General features: G+C 42.3%; 1 protein-coding gene across 2 annotated transcripts in view; it reads left to right on the top strand.

Moving 5' to 3' along the window:
- The first annotated feature begins 648 nt into the window (after positions 1-648).
- PIAS1 (protein inhibitor of activated STAT 1) overlaps positions 649-12,545 on the top strand; it is a 58,866-nt gene continuing 46,969 nt past the window's right edge. For both annotated transcript variants that reach the window (XM_062583687.1, XM_062583686.1), the window contains exon 1: positions 649-679. In XM_062583687.1, the coding sequence (XP_062439671.1) occupies positions 656-679 (24 nt within the window). In that variant the 5' untranslated portion in view covers positions 649-655. The remainder of the gene's footprint in view (positions 680-12,545) is intronic.

Below are 12,545 nucleotides of genomic sequence, written 5' to 3'. Positions count from 1 at the left end.
GGGAGGGGAAGGAAATAACAAAAAACCCCAAACCGCTGGCATGTTATTTTATTGATGCACTGAATTGTGCAGGAGTTCGGGAAAAATAATTTAAAAAGATCATTTTCCCGTTTGGCAATGTAGGTTGCAAAATAGGGGGCCCAGCAGGATGCTCCGCTCCCCGAGCCGGTGCTTTTGGGGGTCCCTCGGCAGTGTGCTCCGGGGAGCCCTGCGGCAGCACCTGATTAAGTAGCAGGAAGCGGCAAATCCCTATTTTAATCAACTTATGACTGCAGGAATGCGTGGCGACCTCTTCCCTTCTCTGCCAGGCGGCCCGGCAGCCCCCGCAGGGAGCCGGCAGCGACGGGCCGCTGCTAACGGCCCGGCCCCGCCGCTGCCGCCTCCTCCCCGTTCCCCTCACACCGGAGGGAGGCGGGACCCAGGCGGGTTGAGGAAAGCGGGGGGGGAAGCGTGACGGGCGGGTTCATCCCCTTCCTGCCGCGGGGACTCGCCGCGACCCGCCGCAGCGGCTGCCCCAGAGCCGCCGCCGCCAGCCCGGCGGCGCCCACAGGAGGGACAAAATGGCGCCCTGATTCAAACGCGGCGTGCGGCGTGCGGGCGGGGGGGGAGGCGGTGTCCCGGCGGGGTGCGCTGCGCCTGCGCGCGGCGTTGCAAGATGGCGGACAGTGCGGAACTAAAGGTACAGCGCAGCGCCAATTCCCTCCGCGACGCCCCCCGCCGCCGCGCTGGGGGGGAGAGGGGGGGCCGGGGGCGCCCCCCTCTCCATCTCTATCTCCATCTTCCCCCCACCGCCACCTTCCTCCTCCTCCTTGCTCGCTGCTGCGCGGCCAGCGGAGGCGCGGCGCTCCGCCAGCCTGCCTCGGCGCGGCGGCTCCCCGCCGGCAGCGGGGGCTGCGGGACGGGGCGCGGAGCGGAGCGGAGCTGTCGTCCCTTTCCCTCCGCCGCGCTGAGCTTCCTCACGCGCTCTGGTCCCGCGGGGAGGGCGGCGGCGGCAGCGGGGGCGGCTCCGCCGGTGCGGGGTGGGTGGGTGGGTGGCGGGGGGCTCCCCTCAGCGCCCGGCGCGGCGGTGAGGGCGGCGGCGGCCGTTATCAGCCCCCCCCCCCCTTCAACCCCCCCCGACCTCCGCGAAGTTTCCAGGGGGCCGCGGAAGCGGCTTCGCTGACAGGCGGCCGCGGCGCTCATGACAGGCGGCCGCGGAGCCGCCCGAGGCAGCGGGGGAGGCAGCCGCGGCGGGCGGCCCGCCCTGAGGGCTCCCCCGCCCCCCCCCGTCACCCCGCGGAGCTCCTAAAAAGAGAGAAAAAAATTAAACAAACACAAAAAACCCACCCCGAAACCACCCTCCTCCCGTCAGAGGAGTCGTTTTATCCTCCCCCAGGCGCGTGAAACTTTGGGGTGGGCTCTGCCGCCGGGGGGGGGGGGGAGGAGGAGGATCGGCGCCACGGGAGAGGGTGGGAGGGCGCCCACGAAGACAGCCACGCGCAAAGCCGGCCTCTCCCCGCGCTTCGTGCTGGCGAGGCGAGGAGGGGCAAGGCGCCGGCTCCCCCTCCCACCCCGTCGCCGTGTGTTTTTGAAAGTTTGAGAACTTAATTGTCGCAGGGTTGGTGTTCATCGGCAGGGCCGCTGTTCCGTGCGTTAACGTGCTGGAAAACATATAAATCAGAAGTACGCAGAACCTAAAATACGTGCAGCACGCCTAGGGAAACCCTTTCCCTAGCATTTATTATTATTATCGTTATTTTCCTGCATATCAAGCGTTTTGCATGCTTTTGCTTTTAGATGCTTGTGGTGCTGTCGGGATGTAAAGAAGTTCTGGTTTCTTGTGTGTGTTCAAACTCTTTGGGGTCTGTGTCTGCCAGGTCAGGGCAGATATTTATTTTAATCCTCCCCTGCCCTTTGATTTTCAGAGTGTCTTGCTCGGGGTATTGCCTGAGCGGTATTGCCCCCAAGCATTTTTTCATATTGTGCTTCTCACATAATGAGATAAAAGGTTGGGATTTGATTCTGGTTTTGAACTCTTTTTCTTTTCATCATGGTAAATAGTGTATTTTGGTAACTGACTTTAGGATTTTTGGTGCACAGTAGTTGACTTGAAAATAAGTGATGTGTATGTATAAGCATAACTGAATCATATGGAGTGAAAAGAGGCAAAAGCTAGGGAATCAGGCTTTTTTTCCCCAATGTGTGTTCAGGTGGCAGTACGGTGGTCAAAGGACAGTGCTAAAAGCTGTGACTTTACTATTAAAACTGACAATTTATTGATCTTTGGAGCTTTGAAATTTGAAGCCTCTCCTCTCCTTCGCTGCAGAGCCTCCGGGCTCTGTGTACGTATACACGTGTTGGAGTGCGGCTTTGCTGCGCGAGCGCAGGGTAGAGGCCTTTCCTGGTCGTTCTCTGCAGCTTTACAGTTATGGTTTGTGTAGAAGTATATTTGTCATCATGACTTTTTTTAATGGATCTCCTCCTAAAGCCTGCTTTTCTTTCTCAGGAACCAGTAGAGGGAAATTATGCTGTTGTTTTTTTCTCTTTTTTTTTCCTCCTCCTTTTAAGTAGTGTTGCTGCCTTAGGGATCTGGAGAGTAAATGTCAAACTGACTGTTTTCAGTTTCACTTTGGTGTTGGGAAGCTAGCAGTACCTGCAGGCTGGGACGGTGGAATGGCACCACTGCAGTCTGTGCCTCTGTGAAGAGAAGGTTTTGTGGTAGCTAGGAGGGCTGGGCCATGTAACTTATGAAGTAATTATTTTCTTTTTCCTTAAATGCATACTTTGAAACCTTCAATATAGGGGGCTTGAATGCATTTTTTTTCTTCCTAGATGATACAAAGAAAAAAAGGTATGTGTGTCTGTTGGGAAGGTGAGGGAGAGAAGAAGAACGAAATTTCTGCCTAGTGTTTTAGCTGTATCACTCATTTGAGTTGTACTACTTTTGGAAAACCTAGTATTGGGTGAGGTGAGTAATCCTTGGAAAAACGTGGCTAATGCAAAGGTGTTATATCATAGCTGGGTGTAGTGAGTATTTTTAAGTAGGAATACATCCCAAGAAAACATACTTCTACATTCATACTTTTTTTGAAAATTGAAAGGAGACTTAACTGAGTGACTCAGACACTGTTGTTTGAAAAATAAACAGTGAATTCCTTTCATTATTATGTATTTTTTTAGGTAAAATCTTTCTGCATCTCTCTTCTGATTAATTAACAAATGGCATTGATTTCAGATTTAATAACTTGTAAAAGCTAAAATAAAATCAAATATTTGCATGATAAGTAATTCACTTGCCTTCGCAAGAAAAAGTTTGGCAGAAAATTTTGGTCATGTTTTTCTGTCTCTATAACTTTCTTGCCTTTCTATGCAAAGGATCCACGGGATTAACAGGGAAAATGGGGAAGTTGATTTGATACATAGCATTGCCAAACACAGAGTAAAATTAAAGATCTTGTTCCCTCAAGAAAACTATTGGTCATTCTTTTTTGCCATATTTTTTCACAGAATTATAAATCATCAATCAGGATTTATTTTAAAGTGTTTTCTTACCATGATTAAGAGTTATTTTGGTCTTCTGCCTCATTTAAGAATTTGCCTGCTATTGAGGGAAGGAAAAAAAATAGATAAGGTGAAACATACTTTGGAGATCCTGGAATTGTAGGGTTACTGAATTCTTTGGTACTCTCAAACTTTTAGATAGATTGAACTAGGATGTTTTCATTTGTAAAAATGAAATTTTTGAAAAATTTGAAAAAACAAGGTAACTTAAAAATCTTATTCTGTGGATTACTTCCCTAACTCTGTAGGCTAAGGCATATGTGAATTTTCCTGATCTTAATTACTATTCCTGTATAATTGCATACAGACTAATTTATCTCAAGGTAAGCTATTTAAAGCTCTTTCTAATTGGAAGGAGTATACTTGAGTGATTAAATCTTTCCTTCAATATTTCTTACATCTCTTTAAATTGGTTATTAGATTGTTGTGATCTTTGCCTTCTGCTCAAGTCTTTTGGAAATCATTACACAGTTTGCAATAATCAATTCAATTATACATGGATCAAAGAATAAAAAAAGAAAAGCTTATGTTTTAGTATTGTCATTCTTGATACTGTCCTAAGAAGCTGGTTTGGAAAGCACATGCTGGGAGGTTTTCTCCTTTGTTCTTTCTCCTTTTAAGAAAGTGCCTTTGGGGATTGAAGAGATCCCTGGTGTGTTTCTTGTTAGACACAATTTATATTTAAAAAAAAAAAAAAAAAAAAAAAAAAAAAAGATTTTGAATGAAAATACATAGTGGTATTTCCACACAATGATGATGAAAACAAAGCATAAAAAATCAGTTGGAGAAATGCTCTTTCCCTAAATACAGAGAAGCTGTTTCTTGGGGGGGGGGGGGGGGGGGGCAGGGGAGGCTAGTAGCACAGCTTTCAGGTGGTGGTAATAGTGACGAATCTCTAGTATGGAAATGCAGTTGTGTTAAATTGCACCATCAGTGCTAATGAGCATAAGCTACCTATTTCAGTGTTCAATTAGGATTTTTACTCTTCTGTATTATGAGCTATTTTTACTTAATCCTTTCATAAGTTGCTGCGGTTTCTGTGATTAAAGTCAATATGATCCATTTTTCATTGTCGTCCAAGTTTAGGGATCTTGTTATTTTCATATCTGTAGTTTGGTGCATGTCAAGATAATTATATTTTTAACTGTATTTTGGATTGTCTTTCTTTGAGCTGTTAGTCTTCAACACTGAAATTGCAGAGATCAGATGAATAAAATTGGAAGCTGTGCATCACTGTTTTACTGTCAAAGTCCTAATCCATAACGTTTCTTTATTGCAAATAAAAACCAGATTGCATATTGTATACACATAAATGTAGTGTCAGCACAGTTTCAGTATAAACCCTTCACAAACATTAGGTACCATCCTGGAAGTATATGTAGGCATCTGCAAGTGGAAATTTTATTCACAGCCACTTGTGAGAAGGAAGAAAGGTATAAAAACCAGTTCTCCATAGCAGTTATTATTCATGGATTTCCAATCTCTTTCTGTATTGTTACAAGGGTATTTATAAATGACTACTAAAAAGCTGAGATGCTAAGAAATGAATAAGTAGAAGATGAATCTTATTTGGCTTTATTCCTTAGGAATAAGACCCCCCCCCAAAAAAAAAAAGTCACTCTAGAGAGGAGAGACATTCAGAACTGCTTGGCCATTGATTAAAAATGGTTTTGGATCAGATGGTATAAAAGAAACAGCTAAAAATGTCACTTGAAGCAGGGTGTAGACATTTAAGGTATCTTCAGATACTGAGGTTATTTATAGCATTGTAGTTTTGTAGTTGATCAGCATGGTTTATGCTCTGACTTGCATTTATATAGAGCACAAAGATAATGCAAACTTGTCACTAATGTGTTTGGCATGGTGGGTTTTAGTTCCTGTAATTTATTGCTGTGGAACTCAACATCTGATCATTTTTCTCTGTAGTGCAATTCTAGTGAAAAATAAAACAGAACTTCTAAACACTTGAGGCTTAAGTGCTCCCTGTAATTGTTCTGAGATACCCCCAGCCTTCTCCATTCCTCTGAGTGGCTGTTCTCAGTATTTCTCTTAAGCATCTCTTGTAATCCCTGTTGATTGTAGTAATGCTTAAAAGTGAGTTTGTAGCTGAACCCCAAGGTTAATCAGCTGGTGAACTCCATTGGCTTGTTGGTCTTTGCTGAAAATATTGGATTTGGGGTAATTGTACTGTTCTTGCTATGAATCAAGGTTTTAAAGGGGTTATTTTATGGGGCCTTGATATCAACCAGTGTCCCAGAGGATTTGTGACTTGGGTCTAGAGGAGGAGTGGGATCTCTTGCTGCTTTCCTTTGACCTTTTGGTATTTGTTAGGCCCTTTGGCTCTGTAAGGAAAGAATTCTGCCTAGAAACATTAAGTCATCTCAGAAATCTCTCTCTGCGTTTGGTGCTATACTTCCACTTTAGAAACTTTTACTTCAGTTAAAGATGTTACAGGTGCCCCCTAATAGAAAACTCCACTTTGTTGCCCTGAATAAAAAGAAATAAAAGTCTTGGGAAAGTCACAAGTTCAGTGATGAATTTAAACATGGTTTTATGTCAAAAAGTTGTCAATAAATATTTTATGTGCCTTTCGCTGTCCCAATGCCCCAGCTAATGCTGTCCTCTGTAAATAATACACAAATGTGACTGAAGAATCACAGAGAAATGTTTGCCTGTTCTTGAGGGGAGAGGTGGGAAAATTGGTTGTTTGGGTGACTGCTGTGACACATGCTTGAATTTCAGAGTCCTCTTGATCAAGCTCTTTTCATCAAATGTATTACCTTATTGCCCTGGCACTATTCCAGCTCTGCGTGGACCAGTAAATATTAGGAATGTTGTTTTGTTTGTTTTAAATGAAGGTGATTCAATTTTATAATGCAAAAATTGCACATAGTACCTTAGATGGAATCTGTTCATGAAAATAAATGCCTTTCTTAAAAGTAGAGTCTCTTGCTAGTTAAAGTATGGGGAGGTGAGGAGAACCAAGGATGCCTCAGTAGCTTACAAGAGGATGTTTACTTCTGTAATTTTACTCAATACTATCAAACCCTCTTTTAACACCTATGCTAATTGCTGTTGAACTTGGCTAATTCAAAGTAAATTAGCACTGTAGCTTTGGGGCTATACCAAAATGTGGAAGATGTTAAACTTTTGAAAATGAAACTATATGGAGTTGAGGATGCATGGGATGGGACATGTTAACTTGTACAGCCTTGCTCTGATCTTCCAAATTGTCAGTAGGAGTGAGGATCAAACTGGAACGTAGGTAACATTATATTGTTCTCTGTATGCTGTGGTAGAGACTTTCTATTGTTATTTCTTTTTTTATTCTTTTGCTGATATTCCTGTATTGGATGCAGTTTTATTGATCCATGAATTTCTTAGCAATTTGCTTAATCTTGGTCTGCTGCTGGGATTAGGGATGGCTATAGGTGTACTGCCATGTCTCTGCTGGTCTGTCCCATCTCTTGACATATACTGGAGGGGTACCAGAGTGCTCCGTAAACAAGCAAGAAATTCCAAGACTAGGGCAGATTAAGTATGAAAAAAATGGTGAGTATGATGGGGTTTGTCTAGAATACATGAAAGCAAGAAGTGAAAAGCTATTCTATAACTATCCCAAAGTCAACCTAAGCTTGACCTTTATGTCTGTAAAAGATGATGTATAGGAGTTTTTTTTTTTTTTTTACAGGAAATGGCATGATAATTCATGAAGAAGGAAAAGAAAGATTTTAAAACCTTTTCTAGGCTCTGTGGCAGAGCAAAGACTGTGTGGATATACAAAAGTTTGTTTAGTATGGGAGACTGAAAGATGGAGTTAATCACCTTATGTGCATCTTTGGAGATTGCTCTGTTGTGAATTTCTCTTTTTTTGTTTGGGAAACAGTAATGGTGCTAATAACCATATATGAGTAGCTCTGCTTCCTCTTTGCTTCTGCCTGGACTGAACAGGCAGTAGGTTGTGCTTGTGTTGCCAGTTTCCATCCTACTGGTACATCTGACTGGAAGGGGGAATAAGAGAGAAGGAGGCTTTCTCTCTTTGCCCTGTCTTGGGGCTGATACACAGCCAACAGATTTTGCAGAATAGTAAGCTGTGAAGTATCCCTCTCCCTCTGTTATTTTCTTCCCCATGTCTTGCATGTTCACAGTATATACTTGGATTGTTATTTTCCAGTTTGCAGCAGAGATTTGATCTGTCATGCCAAATTTTTCTTACCAAGAGTTTTAGTAGGCCTCTCCCACTAACAGAACACATCTTAATATTTTATTCAGTTTAACACCTAGTTGCTCCCTTGAGACTGATCATAGATCACAGGATGATTTTGGTTGGACAAGGCCTCAGGAAGTCTCTAGTCCAACCTCTTGCTCAGAGCACGGTCAGCTACAGGGTCAAACCTGATTATCAGTTTTTTTTTGTTTGGTCTTGAAAACTCTAAGAGTGGAGACTATACAGCCTAGTGGAGATATATTATAAAATCCCTCAGCGAGTTCAGAAATGTGATAAGCTAAACTCTAAGAGTATCTGTTAGTACTACTGAAAGATGAGATTTGATTCAGAGAGTTAAACTTCAAAAGTCTAACTCTTGCCTTCTTCCTATCATCCCATTGTCATCTCTCCTTAATACTCAGGCATCTCTTCACTAGAGGTTTCCATAGAATTTCTCTCTTTTGGAGTATTGGTATACTGATTTCCCCTCCTCTTTCTCTCCCCACTGTTAAATATATGGCTGTAGAGGAGCCTGAAAACTGATCTTAGTCTCACTGCTGCTCCTTTACAGCACTGCCTTCACAATCTGAAGATGCATCTTTAGTGGCCATAGCCTTTTTGAGTGTGCAAATGTACATAATAAATGTCTCCAGAGATCCGCACTGGGCAGGAATTGAGTCATAATCTTTGGGCCGAGCTGAGATTAGAGGATTAATTTTCTAAGTTCCTAGGTTAGGGTTATTCTAGGAGGATAAATAAATTTTCTCCTAAAGAGATCACGAAGTGCAAAATTCCAGAATACTCTAGTTAATCCAGAACTGTACATGAAGGGTTGTATTCAGAGTGGTTTTGCCACAGGGCACATACTAAAGCTTTGGCTGGAAGTTGTGGCCTTACCTTCCCATGCTGTATAACTCATTTTTAGCAGCTGTAGTATTCAAAGGGGTGCTTCTTATTATGTCTGGCATTTGCAACACTTTCATGGGGTGTGGTTTGAAATAGGATGTGTTAGATCCACCAAGCTTTACCCGAGGCCCTCTTCAAAGTGTGTTTGCTTGATGTTACTCTGGTCTTAGAGGCTCACAAAGGGAATCAGTTCGGCAGCTGAGCCAAAAGACAGAGTATAGCAAAAGAATTTATGCCTAATTGCTTCTGGGATTGAAATCAGCTACGTGTATCTTTGCAAAATAACTGATAGTCCAAGATTCACTCCAGTTTTCCAGCCTAGTCTCTATCCTTCTACACGTTTATGGTCTGAGTGTAGCAAGGTTCCTCCAGCCTTGTTCTCTGGCATGTGACACTGGATAGCTTCCTCTTGAGAAAGTATCTCAGAGAAAGAATAGCATCCCAGCCTGTTTGCTATGTAAGTAGATAGCTTAGTTTCACTGTCCAGACACATGAAGACACCTGCTGTTCTTTAAGGTGGGACAGTCAGTTGAGAATCATTCAGAGCTGCAATTTCGTTCTTCCTCTCATTTATAATCTTCTGCAAGATGTTCTTCCTACCTTCTTTGGTGGTATTTGGACTTGACAAGGCCACTCTGTTCAGCTTTTCAGCAGAAAATGTAATTAGTTAGCGTGCAAAATAGAATGTAGGATGGAAACAGAAGTCATGAATTTAGTTTTGCTTGACAATTTAGCATAGGTGCAGCTCTCACCTGCTCTCTCTCTTGCATGTGCTCTTCCCCCCCCCCCCTTTAAATACATATAAGCAGAGGCCAAATCCAGTAGGGGTTAGGGGTAATACCCTCAGAATCTGAGGCACAAGAGCATGTTGTAAAAAGTTGTGTGGATGAAAATGTTTTCAGAAAGATTCACTCCTAATATTGTTTCTTGAGACTCCCTTGACAATATGATCTCACTTTTGTGCAGATGTTGTATCTTGTTTCCCTGGTGCAAAATAAGAATCTTCAAAACAGTCCAAGTATTTGTGTAGATTTTCAGCATATTGAAAACTCCATTCAAAGAGACAGCTCTGCTCAAACTATCTGTGGAGTTACCAGTGCACCTATAAATATATTGCACCAAATTCAAAATAGTAGAAGCTTCAGCAGTGATACAGAAACAGAACTGTTCTTTTCTTAGGTTTCATGTTGATTTAGCAATATCTCATCAGTAAATCAACTGAGGCCACTTGATGGCAGGACTTCAAATTTTTAAAATCTAATAGCAGAACTGTTGTCAGCTTAAATTATAAGTATTTTAGATAATATTTTTCCAAAGGGTGCAAACCAATTTTTTTTTGTTTGTGTTAAAATTTTCACTTTTACCTCTTTGTTGTTAAAATTTGACTCTCAGTTGAGAAAGAGTGCTTTTATTAGCGCTCTTGACAAAATCAGTTGGGTTTTTGAAGAAATTGTGAAAAAATAAACAATGTGTATTATAAAGTGAAGCTTAAGAATACAAGAGTAGCTTTACTGGTTCAGGCCAAGTGTACATTAGCCCAGTATTGTCTTTAACAGCTCGCAGAGGTAAGTGCCCAGGGAAGAGTAAAAACAGGGCAAGCATCAGAAATACTACCACCTCCTTGTGATACTCTCGCAGTCTCCAGCTATTTTCAGCTTAGTCCCCTGAGAGGTCCCCTGAACCTGATAGGGGCTACAAGCTAGACAAACCACAGTAAATCTCTTTTCCGAGTGCTTGTCCAGAGTCCACTTGAGCCTATATAAACTACTTTTGTTCCCTGTATTTTCACAGAGATTTCAGTTGTTCTGCTGTTTGCTGCATGGGGACCCTCCTTGTTTTATTTTGAACTGGCTGACTCCTACTAGCTTCATATGATGATCACTGTATTTTTGTGAGAATAAAGAATGAACCCTGACAGATCCCTGTCTGCTCTCTTTATGCTGTTCATGGTTTTATAGATTGCTGTTTTATCCTTCCCCAAATTCTCTGTCTTCTAGACTGAAGAGTCCTAGGCCATTGCCATTGCCTAATAGGCAAGCCATGCTGTATTTCTGTCATCCTTTTGTGAACCTCTCTATCTCATGCCTCTTTTTTTAAATGAGATGACCAAAATCATACATTCTTCCAGATCTGTGTGAACTAGGGATTTATACAGCATGTAATGATTTATCATTTGTTTTCTATTCCTTTTCCTTTAATTTCTGACTGCTACTGAGCTGATGTTTTCATGTGTCTGTTTATCTTGGGCCAAGACTTTGCTCTGGAGTAGTAAAGGTCATCCCAGAGTCCATCGTTTTGTATGTGAAATTAGGTCTGCCTTTCCCCATAGGCATCACTTTACATCAATGTATATCAAATTGCACTGTCACTCGGTGTGATGAGGTCCTTCTGCAATTCTTCAGCCTGCCCTCATCCTTACAATCTTGTCATATCATGAGCAAATTTTGTCACCCTACTGCTCACGTCCTTTTTGAGGTCATTAATGGATAGGTAAAGCTGCGTGTATCAGCACAGGTCCCTGCAGAACTCCACCCTTGACCTTCCTCTGCTGCTTGATCTTTGAGCAGCTCAGATGTATAGGTAACAAGAGGACTTTAATTGAGCAGCAAGTTAAGGATATCTGGCCCGTTTTTCTTTTTTGATGTTTATTAATGTTTTCAGAATAAGCAGTTTGTGTGTGCAGCCTGGATTTCATAGTTTCCCTAAACTTATGCTATTCTGTTGTTTTTAAACATATTTAGAACTCTGAGGTAGTGCCAAGCTGTTTTAAGGGGAAGCAGCAATGTACTGAAACTTGTTTCCTATGTTCAGTTAACTAGAAAAGTGTTTATTTTTTATTTTTTTATTTTTTTAATGTACCTCTGTGTTTCAGAGGTACATTCGCGTTGTGTAGTAAAGGTGATTTAACTGCATTGTCTACTTTGTTCCTTGGACCTTTGTATGACTGGTGTATTGATACCTTTATTTTTCCCCCTATACTAGACTCTCATTTGCTTTGATACAGAAGCTGAGCAAGTCTGGGAAGTTGCTTGACAGTTACAGCATCCTTATCTCAGCCAATGGAAGCAGAAGGAGTGTCTTCTCTTGTGAAAATACCAAGAGACAAAAGGGAGAGGACACTTGACTTCTGAAATGCTGGACTGAAACCTAGGAAACAAATCCCCTTGCTGCAAGAGCCTAAATATTTTTTTTATGCTGTTGGCCCATGTATGTAAAAAGGGATAGGCAGAAGATAAATCCACAAACATGTGAGAGTCATTCAGATGACATTAATGAGTGACAAAAGGCTTGTATATATGCAAATTCCTATTTAGAGTGGGATTTGGATGAGTGCGGTTAATGAGGTGGGGCAGTAGTTTGGTCAGTAAAAATGAAAAGGAGGAGTGAATGAAATGGCATCCTCCCTTCTGCCCTCTGAGTGGGGTGGGAATCTGGACGCATACCATAGTGTAAGGAAACTAAGGGAGTGTTTGCGTGTGCAATGCTTACTGCAGAAACATTACACACTTTCTGCTTTTTTACTCAGCCAACGTTTCCATAGAAAATTTTGACTTTTTCTATCAAAGTTTTGTTAGGCAGCTCTTTCGATTCTAGTTGTTCTTGTGACTAAAGCCAAGTTAAATGTAGTATCTTTTTTGTGGTTCACTTGCAATGGTTTTAATATATTTTTGAATCATAGGTGTGGCTGCAACTTGGCCTAAAAAATCTTGATTCCATTGAGTGGTTTCTTTCCATGCAGGGCAGGGGTTCTTGGGTGGGTGGATGAATTAATTGAATTCAGTCTTATTTGGATTATAAGAGAAATGTAATGCTTGAAGTATGAGGTGGCAGGGGAGGGGGATGGAGTGCCAGGCTAATGGCACTGGGAAATTAAATATGTCTCTTCCCACTG

Source organism: Rhea pennata, chromosome 10 (assembly GCF_028389875.1).
Source record: "Rhea pennata isolate bPtePen1 chromosome 10, bPtePen1.pri, whole genome shotgun sequence".
In the NCBI taxonomy this organism is placed as follows: domain Eukaryota; kingdom Metazoa; phylum Chordata; class Aves; order Rheiformes; family Rheidae; genus Rhea; species Rhea pennata.
The sequence above is the reverse complement of the archived record's forward strand: the minus strand, read 5'-3'. Positions and strand labels throughout refer to the sequence as shown.